At 43.1% G+C, this 16,086-nt stretch overlaps 1 protein-coding gene across 1 annotated transcript in view; it reads left to right on the forward strand.

Moving 5' to 3' along the window:
* Positions 1-13,992: 13,992 nt before the first annotated feature.
* LOC124795052 (peptidoglycan recognition protein 1-like) overlaps positions 13,993-16,086 on the forward strand; it is a 57,499-nt gene continuing 55,405 nt past the window's right edge. The window contains exon 1 of the mRNA XM_047258843.1: positions 13,993-14,143. Within this exon, the coding sequence (XP_047114799.1) occupies positions 14,059-14,143 (85 nt within the window). The 5' untranslated portion in view covers positions 13,993-14,058. The remainder of the gene's footprint in view (positions 14,144-16,086) is intronic.

Below are 16,086 nucleotides of genomic sequence, written 5' to 3' on the forward strand. Positions count from 1 at the left end.
GACACCACAGTGGTGTCGTGAGCGTAGTATCGCGCAGTGGCCGGCGACAGCGCTTAACTATCTTTTGCATTCTGTTGGTATTCTGTTTAGGTAGCAATAAGTTACACACATCAATAAGCTTTTTGTTTTTATAACTACTTATGCTCTTTCATCATGGCAAACGACAGAGACGATACGATTATTTACGATGAATGCGCGGACGTTTGTCTGACGTTCCGGACGACTTGTCCGATCGGGAAGAAGGCATTGGATAACGAAAAAATGAGAGTTAAGCAGAATGGTCGGAAGGCAGTGAAATACGTCCAAGAAGAATTCGGCGGACGCTACGGTTGCCAACTGATTCGGATGAATCAGACGAAGAAGACAGTGCACAGTGGTCAGACTTTGATTTACAGAGGACCAATAATAAATATGAAGGATCTCCGGGTCCAAATATATTTCCCAAAGATACACATAGCGTCGAGGATATTGTCGAATTACATATTGGAAACGATCTATTTGAGTATATTAGCAACGAAACCAACAAGTACTATAGTCAAAATTGCAATAGAAGAAAATTGTATAAAAATGCCAAATTTGTCGACTTTGCGGGTTCCGAACTTAGAAAATGGTTTGGCTTTCTATCCTTATGGAAATTATAAAAAAAGCAAGGATCGACGATTATTGGTCGACGAATCCGTTGATAGACACACCGATATTTCGCAAAACGATGTCCCGCAACCGATTCAGACAAATATTATCATTTTTACATTTCTCCATCAACAACAATGAACCGGATAATGCCGACCGGCTTTTCAAAGTGCAATTCATAATTCATTATTTTTCCAAGAAGTTTAAATAAACAAATATTTGAAACAAACAAATTTTGTATTTATTTACGTATGTATATTTTCGAAATTTCTTGAAAGTAGGGGAACGGGGTTGAGAACTGAAGAGAACTAACGGTGAGATTAGTAACACTTAACAATTTATAATCCCCCGGTAATATCAAGATCGGCCGGCGACAAACCAAGTAATCCGAATTAGCGCTGCTGGCGCCAAGCGAATCAATTTGCGCGAGACGTGTGGACGGCAAAATATAACGGACTACAGCATTTTCTTGTGCCTTGAGCAGCTCCGGCTCGTTGCAAGAATCAGGACAACATGGACATCCACGCAGATTTAATATTATCCGTTACGAACGTGAGGTAACGGTTGCTAATTTTTTACAACTGTAATCTGTAGCATTCAACCGCATTTCTGCCCTACACACAGCTCAACAGTGCGTTTCGAGAGACAATGCTCTGATCATCAAGTTAACTTCAAGAGCTAAGTCTTACAACATGATAGAGCATTGTCTCTCGAAACGCGTTGCTGAGCTGTGTGTAGGACAGAAATACGATTGAATGCTACCACTTATTACTGTACTCTCAAAGATGTTTCGTTGTCTGTAGATTTCAGCTTAGGTGTTGTTGGAGTATATGCAAACGAAGAAAGTCTAAGAAAATAAGCAGCACCTGTACACGGATGTAACGTGGCTGTAACAGACAGAACACATGAGATTCATTTACTATTTAACTGTCAATGCAACACTTGTGTGCTGTACATGTTCAAGAAAAGTGTTGTAACACTATGTCATAAAACACTGAAAGTTATTTGCAGTAACTTACATTGCAATATTAAAACTGTGTCGTCAAATAACGTAAAGCCCGTCCTGTGTCACGAAAATTAAGACACAAACTCTAAAGCAATCTAACCGTTAGTGTTCATACATAAATACTTGATTACGTTTCATTTGTAATGTCTTGCTTGCCGTCACTAATACAGTACGGTATACTATCAACAGTACAACATACTAGCCTAGTCGCTAGGATGCACTTCTTCAACCATATTATCCCCCCTCCCTTTTACTCCGCCCTCCAACCAATAAAAATCACAAGTTTCTATTTTTGAAAACGTATGATAATGCTTAACAATAAGAAATTATATTTTACAAGGTACTATTCTGAAGCTCAGGTTTTAAAAACGTAAGTTGTTATAATTACAACACGAAAACCACAAGATTTAATATAAACAATAGGTGTTATCGTCGTTTCTGTAGCACCGTCACTTTGTTCCGTAGTTCTGCTCGATGCACATCGGCACGAGTCGGTGGTTTTCCTGACTATGACGTCATGTTTTCAACTGTTGCCAGCTGCAACGTTCAAACAGTTACCGATATGTACCGATCACAATTTTGGAACGTAGCGCAACTTATCTTCGGTATACTGTATACACTCACACACACACACACACACACACACACACACACACACACACACACACACACACCTTTTCTTCCCATCAAGCTGGTCAGCCATTTCAAGAGACTACACTTTTCTGAAATTGTTTCAGTAATTATTGGACGTATTTTAAATCATTCTTTACAGCTACAGAAAAATGCGTATTTTTGTCACCAAATGCGTTTCGTTTTATTGAAATAAAGCATTATCAGTGGTCTGTGAAACTTTTTTACGATCTGGCCCGCTTTCTGCATCTAAAAACAGTTCACTACATTAGATGTTGAAGCTACTTACTATATATTATGCCCGATTTTTATTCACATCAGGAAACGGCAGTTTTTGTAACACTTTGGTCCACAGCTGGAATACTGTCCAGAAATATTTCAATCATCTCTTTGTATGCTCTGTTTTTTACATTCTTGTTTCTGTAATATCCATGGGTGTTTCCCGGTACAATTGTATAAGTTTTTCAAAGTGGTCGCCCACATCTCGTGGTCGTGCGGTAGCGTTCTCGCTTCCCACGCCCGGGTTCCCGGGTTCGATTCCCGGCGGGGTCAGGGATTTTCTCTGCCTCGTGATGGCTGGGTGTTGTGTGATGTCCTTAGGTTAGTTAGGTTTAAGTAGTTCTAAGTTCTAGGGGACTGATGACCATAGATGTTAAGTCCCATAGTGCTCAGAGCCATTTGAACCATCAAAGTGGTCATTTTTACTATACTTGTAGCAACTAATACTTGCTGTAACGTAAACACCACACATTCATCAACGGCTAATTTCGAGTATCACCTATATTACTCTTCTTGCGATGTTAAAATTTGCTTCTGTTGTCAGAACAAAGTGAATTTTAGACAGTGCCATCTCGCGACTCGTAATGAAGTTGCGAATGCGCCATAATTCTGAAATAGTGGTTTATCAAACAAGTAACTGGGGACAAAGCAGGTACAAAGCTTATGAAAGAGTACATTCTCGGTATAAATATAAACGTGTAATTTCTTTACTTCCCTTGTTTCAAGGCGACACCAATCCTCGTTTCACCACACACCGCAAAAAGTTATATTATTCCATTGCAGAAGTCTACTATTACTCGTATATCGCGGTAGATAAGAAAATTCCGCTTGTCTACCATATGGCAAAATACTCATCTGTCATTTGCCAGCACCTCATTTTGATATCTCAAACTGTTTCTGATGTATGAGTATTTCATTTTAGTTATAATGCTGGAGCGTGCAATCGCAGATGAGTGTGATACATAACATCAATTTTCTCGAGCCCGATGATAGATAGAGATCTCCTCCCACGTCTAAAGAAAAGTTGAATATGTTAGCTAAATTCAATAGGAAGCAATTATATGGTCTAATACACTGAGGTGACAAAAGTGATATGCACATATACAGATGGTGGCAGTATCGTGTATTAAAGGAGCAGTGCTTGTACAGGTTTCCGATGTGATTATGGCGGCACGAAGCGTATTAACAGACTTTGAACGCAGATGATATCTGGAGCCAGGCGCATGGGAAATTCCAATTTGGAAATCGTTAGGGAATTGAGTATACCAAGACCCACAGTGTCAAGAGTGTGCTGAGACTAACAAATTTCAGGTATTACCTCTCACTACGGACAACACAGTGGCCGACGGCCTTAACGACCGAGAGACGTAGCATATGCGTAGACTTATCAGTGATAACAGACAAGCAGCACTGCGTAAAATAACCCCAGAAATCAATGTCGGACGTACGACGAACGTATGCGATAGGACATTACGGCGAAACGTAACGTTAATGGGCTATGGCAGCAGACGACCGACTCAGGTGCCTTCGCTAACAGTACGGCATGGCCCGAAGCGCCTCACCTCGGCTTCTGACCGTATCGGTTCGACCCTAGACGATTCTATGGACTGGTCAGATGAGTCCCGATTTCAGTTCGTAAGAGCGGACAGTGGGGTTCGAGTGTAGCGCAGACACCACGAAGCCGTAACCCGTCAATAAGACACTGTTAAATCTGGTTTTATTTATTTATTTATTTATTTATTTATTTATTGTTCCGTGGGACCAAATTAAGGAGAAGTATCCACGGTCATGGAACAAGTCAATACATGAAATTATAACACGATATTAGAAACAGATAAAATCAAATATAAAAAACATATTCAGGTGACAAGTAAGTTTAAATAAAGAAAATCAACAATGTAACACGGGAATTTGCTTAATTTTTTAGATCTTCCAGGAGCTCCTCGACAGAATAGAAGGAATGAGTCATGAGGAAACTCTTCAGTTTAGACTTAAAAGAGTTTGGGCTACTGCTAAGATTTTTGAGTTCTTGTGGTAGCTTATTGAAAATGGATGCAGCAGAATACTGCACTCCTTTCTGCACAAGAGTCAAGGAAGTGCATTCCACACGCAGATTGGATTTCTGCCTAGTATTAACTGAGTGAAAGCTGCTAACTCTTGGGAATAGGCTAATATTGCAAACAACAAACGACATTAAAGGAAATATATACTGTGAGGGCAATGTCAGAATTCCCAGACTATTGAACAGGGGTCGACAAGACGTTCTCGAACTTACACCATATATAGCTCGAAGAGCCCGTTTTTTAGCCAAAAATACCCTTTTTGAATCAGAAGAATTACCCCAAAAAATAATACCATACGGCATAAGCGTATGAAAATATGCGAAGTAGACTACTTTTCGTGTTGAAGTGTCACTTATTTCAGATACTGTCCTAATGGTAAATAAAGCAGCATTTAGTTTCTGAACAAGATCCTGGACATGGGCTTTCCACAACAGCTTACTATCTATCCGAACGCCTAGGAACTTGAACTGTTCCGTCTCGCTTATAATATGCCCATTCTGTCTGATCAAAATATCGGTTCTTGTTGAATTGTGAGTTAGAAACTGTAAAAACTGAGTCTTACTGTGATTTAACATCAAATTATTTTCCACAAGCCACGAACTTATTTCATGAACTACATTATTTGATACTGTTTCAATATTGCACACAAGATCTTTCACTACCAAGCTGGTGTCATCAGCAAACAGAAATATTTTTGAATCACCTGTACTACTAGAAGGCATATCATTTATACAAATAAGAAACAGCAGTGGCCCCAGCACCGACCCTTGGGGAACGCCCCACTTAACAGTGCCCCATTGGGACTGAACATCACTACCACTCTCAATATTGCGGAGAATTACCTTCTACTTTCTGTTCTTAAAGTAAGAGGCGAACCAATTGTAAGCTACTCCCCTTACTCCATAATGGTCCAACTTCCGCAGTATTATTTTGTGGTCAACACAGTCAAAAGCCTTCGTTAAATCAAAGAAAACTCCTAGCGTTCGCAACCTTTTATTTAATCCGTCCAAAACCTCACAGAGAAAAGAGAATATAGCATTTTCGGTTGTTAAACCATTTCTAAAACCAAACTGAACATTTGACAGCAAATTATGTGAATTTAAATGCTCCAGTAACCTTGTATATACAACCTTCTCGATAACTTTAGCAAACACCGATGGCATAGAAATAGTTCTATAATTGTCAGTATTATCCCTGTCTCCCTTTTTATAAAGTGGCTTCACTACCGAGTACTTTAATCGGTCAGGAAACCGATGGTTCCATAATGGTGTGGGCTGTGTTTATATACACTCATGCTCATAAATTAAGGATAATGCTGATACATAATGAAACAACGCTCTGGTGGGCGGTTTGTGGATTTAAATCACCTCGGGGTATGAGCATGCGGTGCATTTGAACTGCGGTCGTCGCACGGTGGCGCTGGCAGCAGTCCACATACGCAGAGGTGTGTTGGTGCATGTCAGAGTGTGGTGCAACTAGTAAGTGTGCAGACGTTTTCAGACGTGCTAATGGTGACCGAGTGTTGAAAATGGCTCATAGAACACATATTGATGACGTTACGAGGGGACCAGGGCGACTGGAGGCTGGTCAAACACTGCAGGTCGTAGCACGAGCCCTCCGTGTGCCACAAAGTGTGATCTCAAGATAGTGGCAACGGTTCCAGCAGACAGGAAACGTGTCCAGGCCCTACAGTAAGGGACGTCCACAGTGTACAACACCACAAGAAGACCGCTATCTCACCATCAGTGCCCGCAGACGGCCACGGAGTACTGCAGGTAGCCTTGCTCGGGACCTTGTCGCAGCCACTGTAACAGTTGTCTACAGACACACAGTCTACAGACGACTGAACAGACATAGTTTATTCACCTGGAGACCTGCAAGGTGCATTCCACTGACCCCTGGTCACAGGAGAGCCCGTAAAGCCTGATGTTAAGAACAAAGTACATGGTCATTGGAACAATGGTCCCAGGTTATGTTCACGAACGAGTGCAGGTATAGTCTGAACAGTGATTATCGCCAGGTTTTCATCTGGGGTGAGCCAGGAACCACATACCAACCCCTCAATTTCCTTGAAAGGGACCTGTATGGAGGTCGTGGTTTGATGGTGTGGGGTGGGATTATGTTTGGTGCACGTACACCCCTGCATGTCTTTGACAGAGGAACTGTAACAGGTCAGGTGTATCGGGACGTTGTTTTGCACCAGTATGTCCGCCTTTTCAGGGGTGTAGTGGGTCCCACCTTCCTCCTGATTGATGATAACGCACGGCCTCACCGAGCTGCCATCGTGGAGGAGTGCCTTGAAACAGAAGATATCAGACGAATGGAGTGGCCTGCCTATTCTCCAGACCTAAACCCCATCGAGCACGTCTGGGATGCTCTCGGTCGACGTATCGCTGCACGTCTTCAAACCCCTAGGACACTTCAGGAGCTCCGACAGGCACTGGTGCAAGAATGGGAGGCTATACCCCAACAGCTGCTCGGCCACCTGATCCAGAGTATGCCAACCCATTGAGCGGCCTGTGTACGTGTGCATGGTGATCATATCCCATATTAATGTCGGGGTACATGTTCAGGAAACAGTGGCGTTTGGTAACCAATGTGTTTCAGGACGGTTTTCTCAAGTTATCACCAATACCGTGGACTTACAGATCTGTGTCGTGTGTGTTCCCTATGTGCCTATGCTATTAGCGCCAGTTTTGTATAGTGTCACGTTGTGTGGCACCACATTCTGCATTTATCCTTGATTTATGAGAATTTATGAGCAGGACTGAGTCCTCTGGTCAAACTGAACCAATCGTTGACTGGAAATGGTTATATTTGGATACTTGGAGACCCTCTGCAGACATTCATGGCCGTCATGATTCCAAACAACGATGGAATTTTTATGGATGACAATGCGCCACGTCACTGGACCACAGCTGTCCTTGAGAGGTTTGAAGAACATTCTGGACAATGCGAGCGAATGATTTGGCCACCCAGATCGCCTGATATGAATCCCAACGAACATTTATGGGACATAATCGAGAGGTCAGCTCATGCACAAAATCCGATACCAGCAAGACTTTAACAATGTCGGACGGCTGTAGAGGCGCAGAAAAATGGTTCAAATGGCTCTAAGTACTATGGGACTGAACATCTGAGGTCATCAGTCCCCTAGACTTAGAACTACTTAAACCTAACTAACCTAAGGACACCACACACATCCATGCCCGAGGCAGGATTCGAACCTGCGACCGTAGCAGCAGCGCGTTTCCGGACTGAAGCGCCTAGAACAGCTCGGCCACAGCGGCCGGCTGCAACGTAGAGCAAAAGCAGGTGCGACACGATATTAGGAGGTATCCCATAACTTTTGTCACCTCAGTTTATGCATCAAACGCAAATTCGTAGCGACCCTATTTTTCATTGCAAACTTTTCGAATTTTACGCAGTGTGTTATTGATATGCGAAATATCACTGTAACCATGAGCATTAGTGAAATGATAAGCGCTTCATCGTGAAGCTGAAACATAACGCTACAATTGACGTGAAAAACAATATTTTTTCTACCGAACAGTTTCTTTTAAAATCGTTTGAGAAGGTTGAGAGGTAGCCGACGTGAGCGCGTCGTTATGCTGGAGTTGCGCGTCGGCCACCTGCTCGCCGAAAACTAACTGATTTGGCTGAACGATGCCCATCATTAAAATCCTCCCGTGTATGTACTTGCTGATATGCCGGATCGGTAGTTCCCAGAACTGAGGGTAACGGTCTGAAGGTCGTTCTCCACTAACGCACTGGCGATGACTGTGGGAATTCAAGAATCAGCCTAGAATATCCGTGACCGGTCGTGGAAATCCGCTCGTTTATCGCCAGCTATTTATCACGTTCACTAGGGCCGGTTAAACAGCAAATCATAGTCACGCTGCGGTTTAATACGCGTTTACTATTTCCTCCTCCGGTGCCGGCATGGCCCATTGAGTTAAAAAAGACTGGGAGCCGCTGGACCAGCATACCAGCCGACATTAAGTCCTGTCCTAACATCTTTAATGAATCTTCATATGCGTCTATTTCAGTAAGAACCATCTTTTCGTGTAGGGGCACTCTACAAAGGACTGCACAGCATATTTCTGTTTTCAGGTCGATGTAAAAATGATACACTGAACTGGTATTTACGCTGAGATTCCAGTAATTAGTACGCTTAAGCCCGCCCGGCTAGCCGCGTGGTCTAACGCGCATTTTCCCGGGCGGGAAGACTTGCCGGTCGCCGGCACGATTCCGCCCGGCGGATTAGTGTCGAGGTCCGGTGTGCCGGCCAGCCTGTGCATGGTTTTTAAGGCGGTTTTCCATCTACCTCGGCGAATGCGGGCTGGTTCCCCTTACGCCGCCTCAGTTACACTGTATCGGCGATTGCTGCGGGAACACCGTTTCCACGTACGTGTACACCATAATTATTCTACCACGCAGACATTTGGGCTTACACTCATCTGGTATGAGACGTTCCCGGTGGGGGTCCACTGGGGGCCAAACTGCACGATAGTCCTGGGGCAGCGGTGGGATGGGTGGACTGCTGTGGCCTGTTGTGGGGTTGTGAACCATTGAGGGCTCCGGCGGCACGAAGCCTCTCCGTCGTTTCTAGGCCACACATACATAGGAGGATAATGGAATGTAGTCGAATTAAGTCGGGTGATGCTGAGGGAATTAGATTAGGAAATGAGACGCTTAGAGTAGTAAAGGAGTTTTGCTATTTGGGGAGCAAAATAAATGATGATGGTCGAAGTAGAGAGCATATAACATGTAGACTGGTAATGGCAAGGAAAGCGTTTCTGAAGAAGAGAAATTTGATAACATCGAGTGTCAGGAAGTCGTTTCTGAAAGTATATGTGTGGATGGTTCAAATGGCTCTGAGCACTATGGGACTCAACTGCTGTGGTCATCAGTCCACTAGAACTTAGAACTACTTAAACCTAACTAACCTAAGGACATCACACACATCCATGCCCAAGGCAGGATTCGAACCTGCGACCGTAGCAGTCGCACATATGTGTGGAGTGTAGCCATGTATGGAAGTGAAACATGTACGACAAACAGTTTGGACAAGAAGAGAATAGAAGCTTTCGAAATGCGTTGCTACAGAAGAGTGCTGAAGATTAGATGGGTAGATCACATAACTAATGAGGAGGTATTGAATAGAATTGGGGAGAAGACGAGTTTGTGGCACAACTTGACTAGAAGAAAGGATAGGTAGGTAGGACATGTTCTGAGGCATCGAGGGACCATCAATTTAGTATTGGAGGCCAGCGTGGAGGGTAAAAATCGTAGAGGGAGACCAAGAGATGAATACACTAAACAGATTCAGGAGGATGTAGGTTGCATTAGGTACTGGGAGATGAAGAAGCTTGCACAGGACAGAGTAGCATGGAGAGCTGCATCACACCAGTCTCGGGACTGAAGACCACAACAACAACAACAACAACAACAACAACAACATACATAGATACAACTAGTATGCTTACCCTTTCCTTCAAATACACATGCTGCACAATCATGTATTAGCTACGAAAATTTTTAACAGTCATATATAAAAAACTTACGCTCTATAAACCTAATGTATATTACACATTAAAGGAGTACACTAACATTGTTGTACAGGATACCAGAAGATGATCAGAAGACATAAACCAGTAGTATACACGCACCGGAGACAGAGGTCATTGGATAGCAATATGCAAATACATAAGTGGCGATAGTAACACGTGCACAGGGTACAAAAGGGCAGAGCTTTCATTTGTACTTGGGTGATTCATGTGAAAAGGCTTCTGACGTGATTATGGCCGCACGATAGGAATTAAAACTTTGAACGCGGAATGGTAGCTGGAGCTAGACATATGGGACATTCCATTTCGTAAATCGTTAGGAAATTCAATATTCCGATAACCACAGTGTCGAGAGTGTACCGAGTTTACCAAATTTCAGGCGTTACCTCTCGGAATGAACAACGCAGTGGCCGATGGCCTTCACTTAACGACCGAGAGCAGCAACAATTGCGTAGCGCTCTCAGTGCTAACAGAAAAGTAGCACTACGTGAAATAACCACAGAAATCAATGTGGGATGTACGAAAACGTATCCGTTAGGACAGTGCGACTAAATGTGGCGATAATGGGCTATAACAGCAGATGACCCAGTGAGGGCCTTTGCCAACAGCGCGACATCACCTGCAGCTCCTCCTCTAAACTCGTAACTATATCACTTTGCTCTAGGCACCGGAAAACCGTAGCCGGTCCACATGAGTCCCAATTTCAGTTGCTAAGAGCTGATGATAGGGTTCGAGTATGGGGCTGATTCCACGAAGCCCAGGACCTAATTTGTCAAGAAGTCATCGTGCAAGCTGATGGTGGCTCCATAACGGTGTGAGGCTGTGTTTATATGGACCATTGATTGGAAAAGGTCATGTACGGTTACTCGGAGAGCAATTGCAGCCATTCATGGACGTCATGTTCCCTAACAACAATGTAATTTTTATGGATGACAATGCGCCATGGCACTGGGCCACAACTGTTCGCGATTGGTTTGAAGAACAATCTGGACAGTTCGAGCGAATGATTTGGCCACCTAGATCGCCTGTCATGTCGAACATTTATGGGACATAATCGAGAGGTCAGTTCGTGCACAAAATCCTGCACCGGCAACACTTTCGCAGTTATGGACATACCGGGTGACCAAAAAGTCAGTGTAAATTTGAAAACTGAATAAATCACGGAATAATGTAGATAGAGAGGTACAAATTGACACACATGCTTGGAATGACATGGGGTTTTATTAGAACCAAAAAATAGAAACGTTCAAAAAATGTCCGACAGATGGCGCTTCATCTGATCAGAATGTAAGAGAAAGCAAAGATGATGTTCTTTACAGGGAATGCTCAATATGTCCACCATCATTCCTCAACAATAGCTGTAGTCGTGGAATAATGTTGTGAACAGCACTGTAAAGCATGTCCGGAGTTATGGTGAGGCATTGGCGTCGGATGTTATCTTTCAGCATCCCTAGAGGTGTCGGTCGATCACGATACCCTTGCAACTGCAGGTAACCCCAAAGCCAATAATCGCACGGACTGAGGTCTGGGGACATGGGAGGTCAAGCATGACGAAAGTGGCGGCTGATCATCACCAAACGACGCGCGCAAGAGATCTTTCACGTGTCTAGCAATAATTTTTTTTTTTTTTTTTTGTTCTAATAAAACCCCATGTCATTCCAAGCATGAGTGTCAATTTTTACCTCTCTATCTACATTATTCCGTGGTTTATTAAGTTTTCAAATTTATACTGACTTTTTGATCACCCGGTATACAGAGGCATGATGGCTCAGTAGTTCAGCAGGAGAGTTCCAGTGACTCCATGCCAAGTCGAGTTGCGGCTTTATGTCGGGCAAAATGCGGTCTGACACGATATTAGGAAGTATCCCATGACTTTTGTCTCTTCAGTGTAAAGAATTATTTCATCAGCAGCTCTTGGCAGTTTTAAAAGATAGTCTCTTTCTTCGAGTACCGCTTTTGGCCGCACTCCTAAAAGTTCTGTGTTTCCGGATTGTATCTGTTTTCATTGGGTCCTGGTCTCGTAAAATAATTCAAAGTTAAGGGTTGTGTATTTCTTTCCGTTTACCCCACGCCTTGTGAAGATCATACATGTGTTTGCTTCTGTTTAGTTCACTCTGACGCCACAAAATGGAGATAATGAACGAAAAAGCAAAGAATCACTTTGGTAAACATTTTTCTACCTCTGCAATATTTATTTCTGAAAGTATAAACTGTAACAGTTCCCTTCGTAACGTTTACACTGGTCATTGGTTATTGGTTGACATGGTCCTGCATTCACTGACAGAAGCAGCTGTGATCAATTGTCAGTAACAAGTCACAACACCCGTCTCTGGTCTCTGTCAGTTACGATTTTTTACGACATGTTACTTGGTTGAAAGTGATACAGAAATCTTTGTAGACGCGTTGGCTTCTCAGCACTATACATAAATAAATCGGGTAACTTCGTTCCCTGTGTGCTTACAGGCATGTCTCGCCTCTACGTCGACTCATGTTTCTGCAACGATTCCATATGAATGACCGGCATTTGAACAACTATATGGCCGAATTCCTAGTAAGATGGAAACAAATTTTCAAGTGTGGTACAATGCTTTCACCTCGTTATAGACTGAGCGGTATTTTATATACAGACGATGTTGTTATTTTTTAAAATTTTGTGAAGTGAAGAAACAGCGCAACAGTTGCTTAATCCACGATATCTTATTTTGTACACGACCGGTTCCAGAACGCTTAAAGTTGCATAATCTGGTGTAAAAGATAAAAACATTTAACTATCTGAGATTATACTCACCTCAATGTTGCCATGTAACCAAACATTTGCTATCAAACGGATAAAAGAGACATAAATTCCATTCGAACCGTTTCCCTGTGCTGCATGACTGGTAACACAAATAGGAAAAGACGTTCTTATTGTGTGACAGGATAATTTATAAAGGGGCTATACTCTTAAGAAATATAGCAGAAGAATATGGACTGAAAATTTCTCCACATAAATCAAAAGCAATGGCATGTTATGAAAAAAAACGAGATGATCCAAAATTGAGAAAAATGGCAAAATATTGGAGAGGGAATCAATCTTTAACTAACTTAGATGTGAAATATCGCCAATGGTAGATCGTGACATAGAAACAATACTTCGTAAATTTTATACATATAATAAAAGAATATGTATAATATAAATAATATATAATATAATATAAAATGTGTGGCTCAATTTACAGAACTCCGAAAAACAGAAAGGAGACTATGCTGAAGCTTTATAAGGCAACAGCGGTACGAAATTTCTCAGGGCAGTTAAAAGCAAACTACGAAACACAGAAACAAGATAGGAGGTACAGATCTGCGATTTGGGAAGAAAAACTAAAAATTATAAAGTCAACTAGTGTAACCAATTAGAAAGAATGCAGCAAAACCGCCTGCCCAGAATCGCCTTGAACTAGACAGCGATGTGTCTTTCGGACGTCCCAGGACGAGATTTTTCCGGTACAAGTTGTGCGGCTTACTCCACAAAATGAAGATGATGATGGTGACTGGCACATACGCACCACTTCAATGCCACGACTTACTTCAGCTGTTGAAGGTCATGTGAATGCCTCACGGTCGTACACCATCTGCAACACTCCAAATTATGTCCTCTTTTGAGTGAGTGACTGGTATTTTTTCCGGTGACGTCATCGAAGTACTGCGTCGTCATGTTTCTGCAGCTTCGACTCTTCAGCCTTGCCGTTGCCCGCGCTGACTCACGCTGCATGCAAGGCAGGGGAAGTACTGTGCCGTATTGTTTGTGCTGAGCAAATCAGCGAGCGCTACGGAACACATCCCCACCACTAGGTTGGCGTGTGGCGAATAAAGGAGCGCGAACAGAACTGTCTGCATTGAGTACATGTCGTCAGTCGGCAAGATGCGCATTCTCAAGGCGGTGAGCGGCTCACAGAAACATGGATCCGTTGAGATCCAGCAGGATGGTGGCAAGTACACACAGTAGTTTAATACTCAGCCGGGCTTGGCGAGTGTTATAAGCATTGTTTACACCTAAACACAAGCGAATGAGCATTCGCTTGTGCTTGTGAAGGGCGGGAATGGGTGTCACAGTTTCTTACTTTCTCTTCCGCTGCCCCCACCCCCCCTCTTAATATAGTATCTTGTTACCCCACTTTTTAACATACCTTAGCTGCTTTAGATTTTAATAATAAAAACAACATAACAAGTAACATTTTAATACAGTGGTCAAAATAAATGTCGCACTTCTCTGAAACTTTAATATCGAACGTTGCGATGCAGAAATGTGTTACGATATCTACATTGGTTTGTTTTGTAATGCAAGTCTAGCAGAAACAGTTCATGTTTCTATCGTGAGGGAGCATTATGTGCAGTCTATGGTAACCATTTCACCTGTAAAGATTGTAGTACTTTCAGCTACGTGTAATCAAGAGGCCGGCCGGAGTGGTCGTGCGGTTCTAGGCGCTTCAGTCTGGAACCGCGCGACCGCTACGGTCGCCATTTGAACCATTTTTTTGTAATCAGGAGATCTGTGTTGCTTCGGGATGGTTCGGAGAACAATAACGTACGGTCAGAGGCACCGTTTAGTCACTCTAACGGAGGAGAGAATGAGACAGATGGATGTTGCAGCAAATCTTCATATGAGTCAGTCGGACAAGTTTCTAGCGACCTCAGTTAAGGATCTTCAAGTGGCCGCAGATGAAAAACAACAGGAGTGCAGGACCGATATCTGCGTATAGCGGCAGGCACAAACCTTCAATACAACGCAACGCGTCTACGGCGACAGTTACAAACAGCTATAGGAGTGTAGGTGTCAACTAAGACGATACGAAATAAGATCCATGAGCTGGGATTGCGTGCCAGAAGACCCCTCCAAGCTCCTCCTCTAAATGGGTTTCGGTGAAGCACTCGTGTATCATGGGCACAAAGTCACTCTTTGTGTACTAGGCAGCAGTGGGGTACACGCTCTTTTCTGTTGACACCCGTTTCGGTCTGCGCGCTGACAATACTGATACCCGTGCGTGGAGGCAACGAGGACAACGTTTACAATCTAACTGTATAGCAGACCGCCGCCCTTATAATGGCGATTCCGTCATGTTTTGGTGTGGAATCGTGTGTGGCCGCAGACAGCCCATGTGCCAACACATTGGAGGATGACTGGTTAAAGTAACGGGACGACATCTTTCCACGCATTGTGGCCCCATTTGAGCTACACATTGGAGCGTGATTCACGCTGATGGATGACTACGCACGCCCCAGTCGTCACAGTCTTGTGAACGTTCCCCTAGAGGAGCATATACCCAGTTGGATGGAAAGGCTTCCATATTCAATGAATTGGCTTCCATATTCTCCAGATCTCAGCTGCATTGAGAATGCATGGGCCATGTTAAACGAGCGGTTTGCAATCGTCCTGTCCCACCACAGACCTTACAGGGCATCAAAGAGGCCGATATATAGGAATGGGTCAATATCCCACAGGCTTCTCTGGACAGTTTGGTAAGGAGTTTGCCTAAACTGCATTCCAAAGTCTCTCCAATTACGAGGAGGGTCGATTGGTCCAAGAACAATGTGACAGTGAAAAGAAACGGTAGTGTTTGTAGTGGAATCTTTTGTGAGGTTTTGTTTTTCTTTTTTGTTGGTGTTTATCAAGCTGATATGTGTCTATCTTCTTAGTTTTTCTTTTCTTATGTCTGTACTTGGCAGAACAAAATCAGTTTTGTTTCCTGTGATATCCATGATTGACACTAACGGAATATGCAACATTTATTTTAACCACTGTATTGTAATAATAATTTGTTTAGTTTTGTGCTTAACACATCACTTCAGCATAAGTGGCAATAACAATAATTTACACGACATAAATAGAAGAAGGCGCTACATATTACCAGTATCTCACTTAGCAGTGCGATTA

The sequence above is a fragment of the Schistocerca piceifrons genome, chromosome 4 (genome assembly GCF_021461385.2).
Source record: "Schistocerca piceifrons isolate TAMUIC-IGC-003096 chromosome 4, iqSchPice1.1, whole genome shotgun sequence".
Classification (NCBI taxonomy): Eukaryota; Metazoa; Arthropoda; class Insecta; order Orthoptera; family Acrididae; genus Schistocerca; species Schistocerca piceifrons.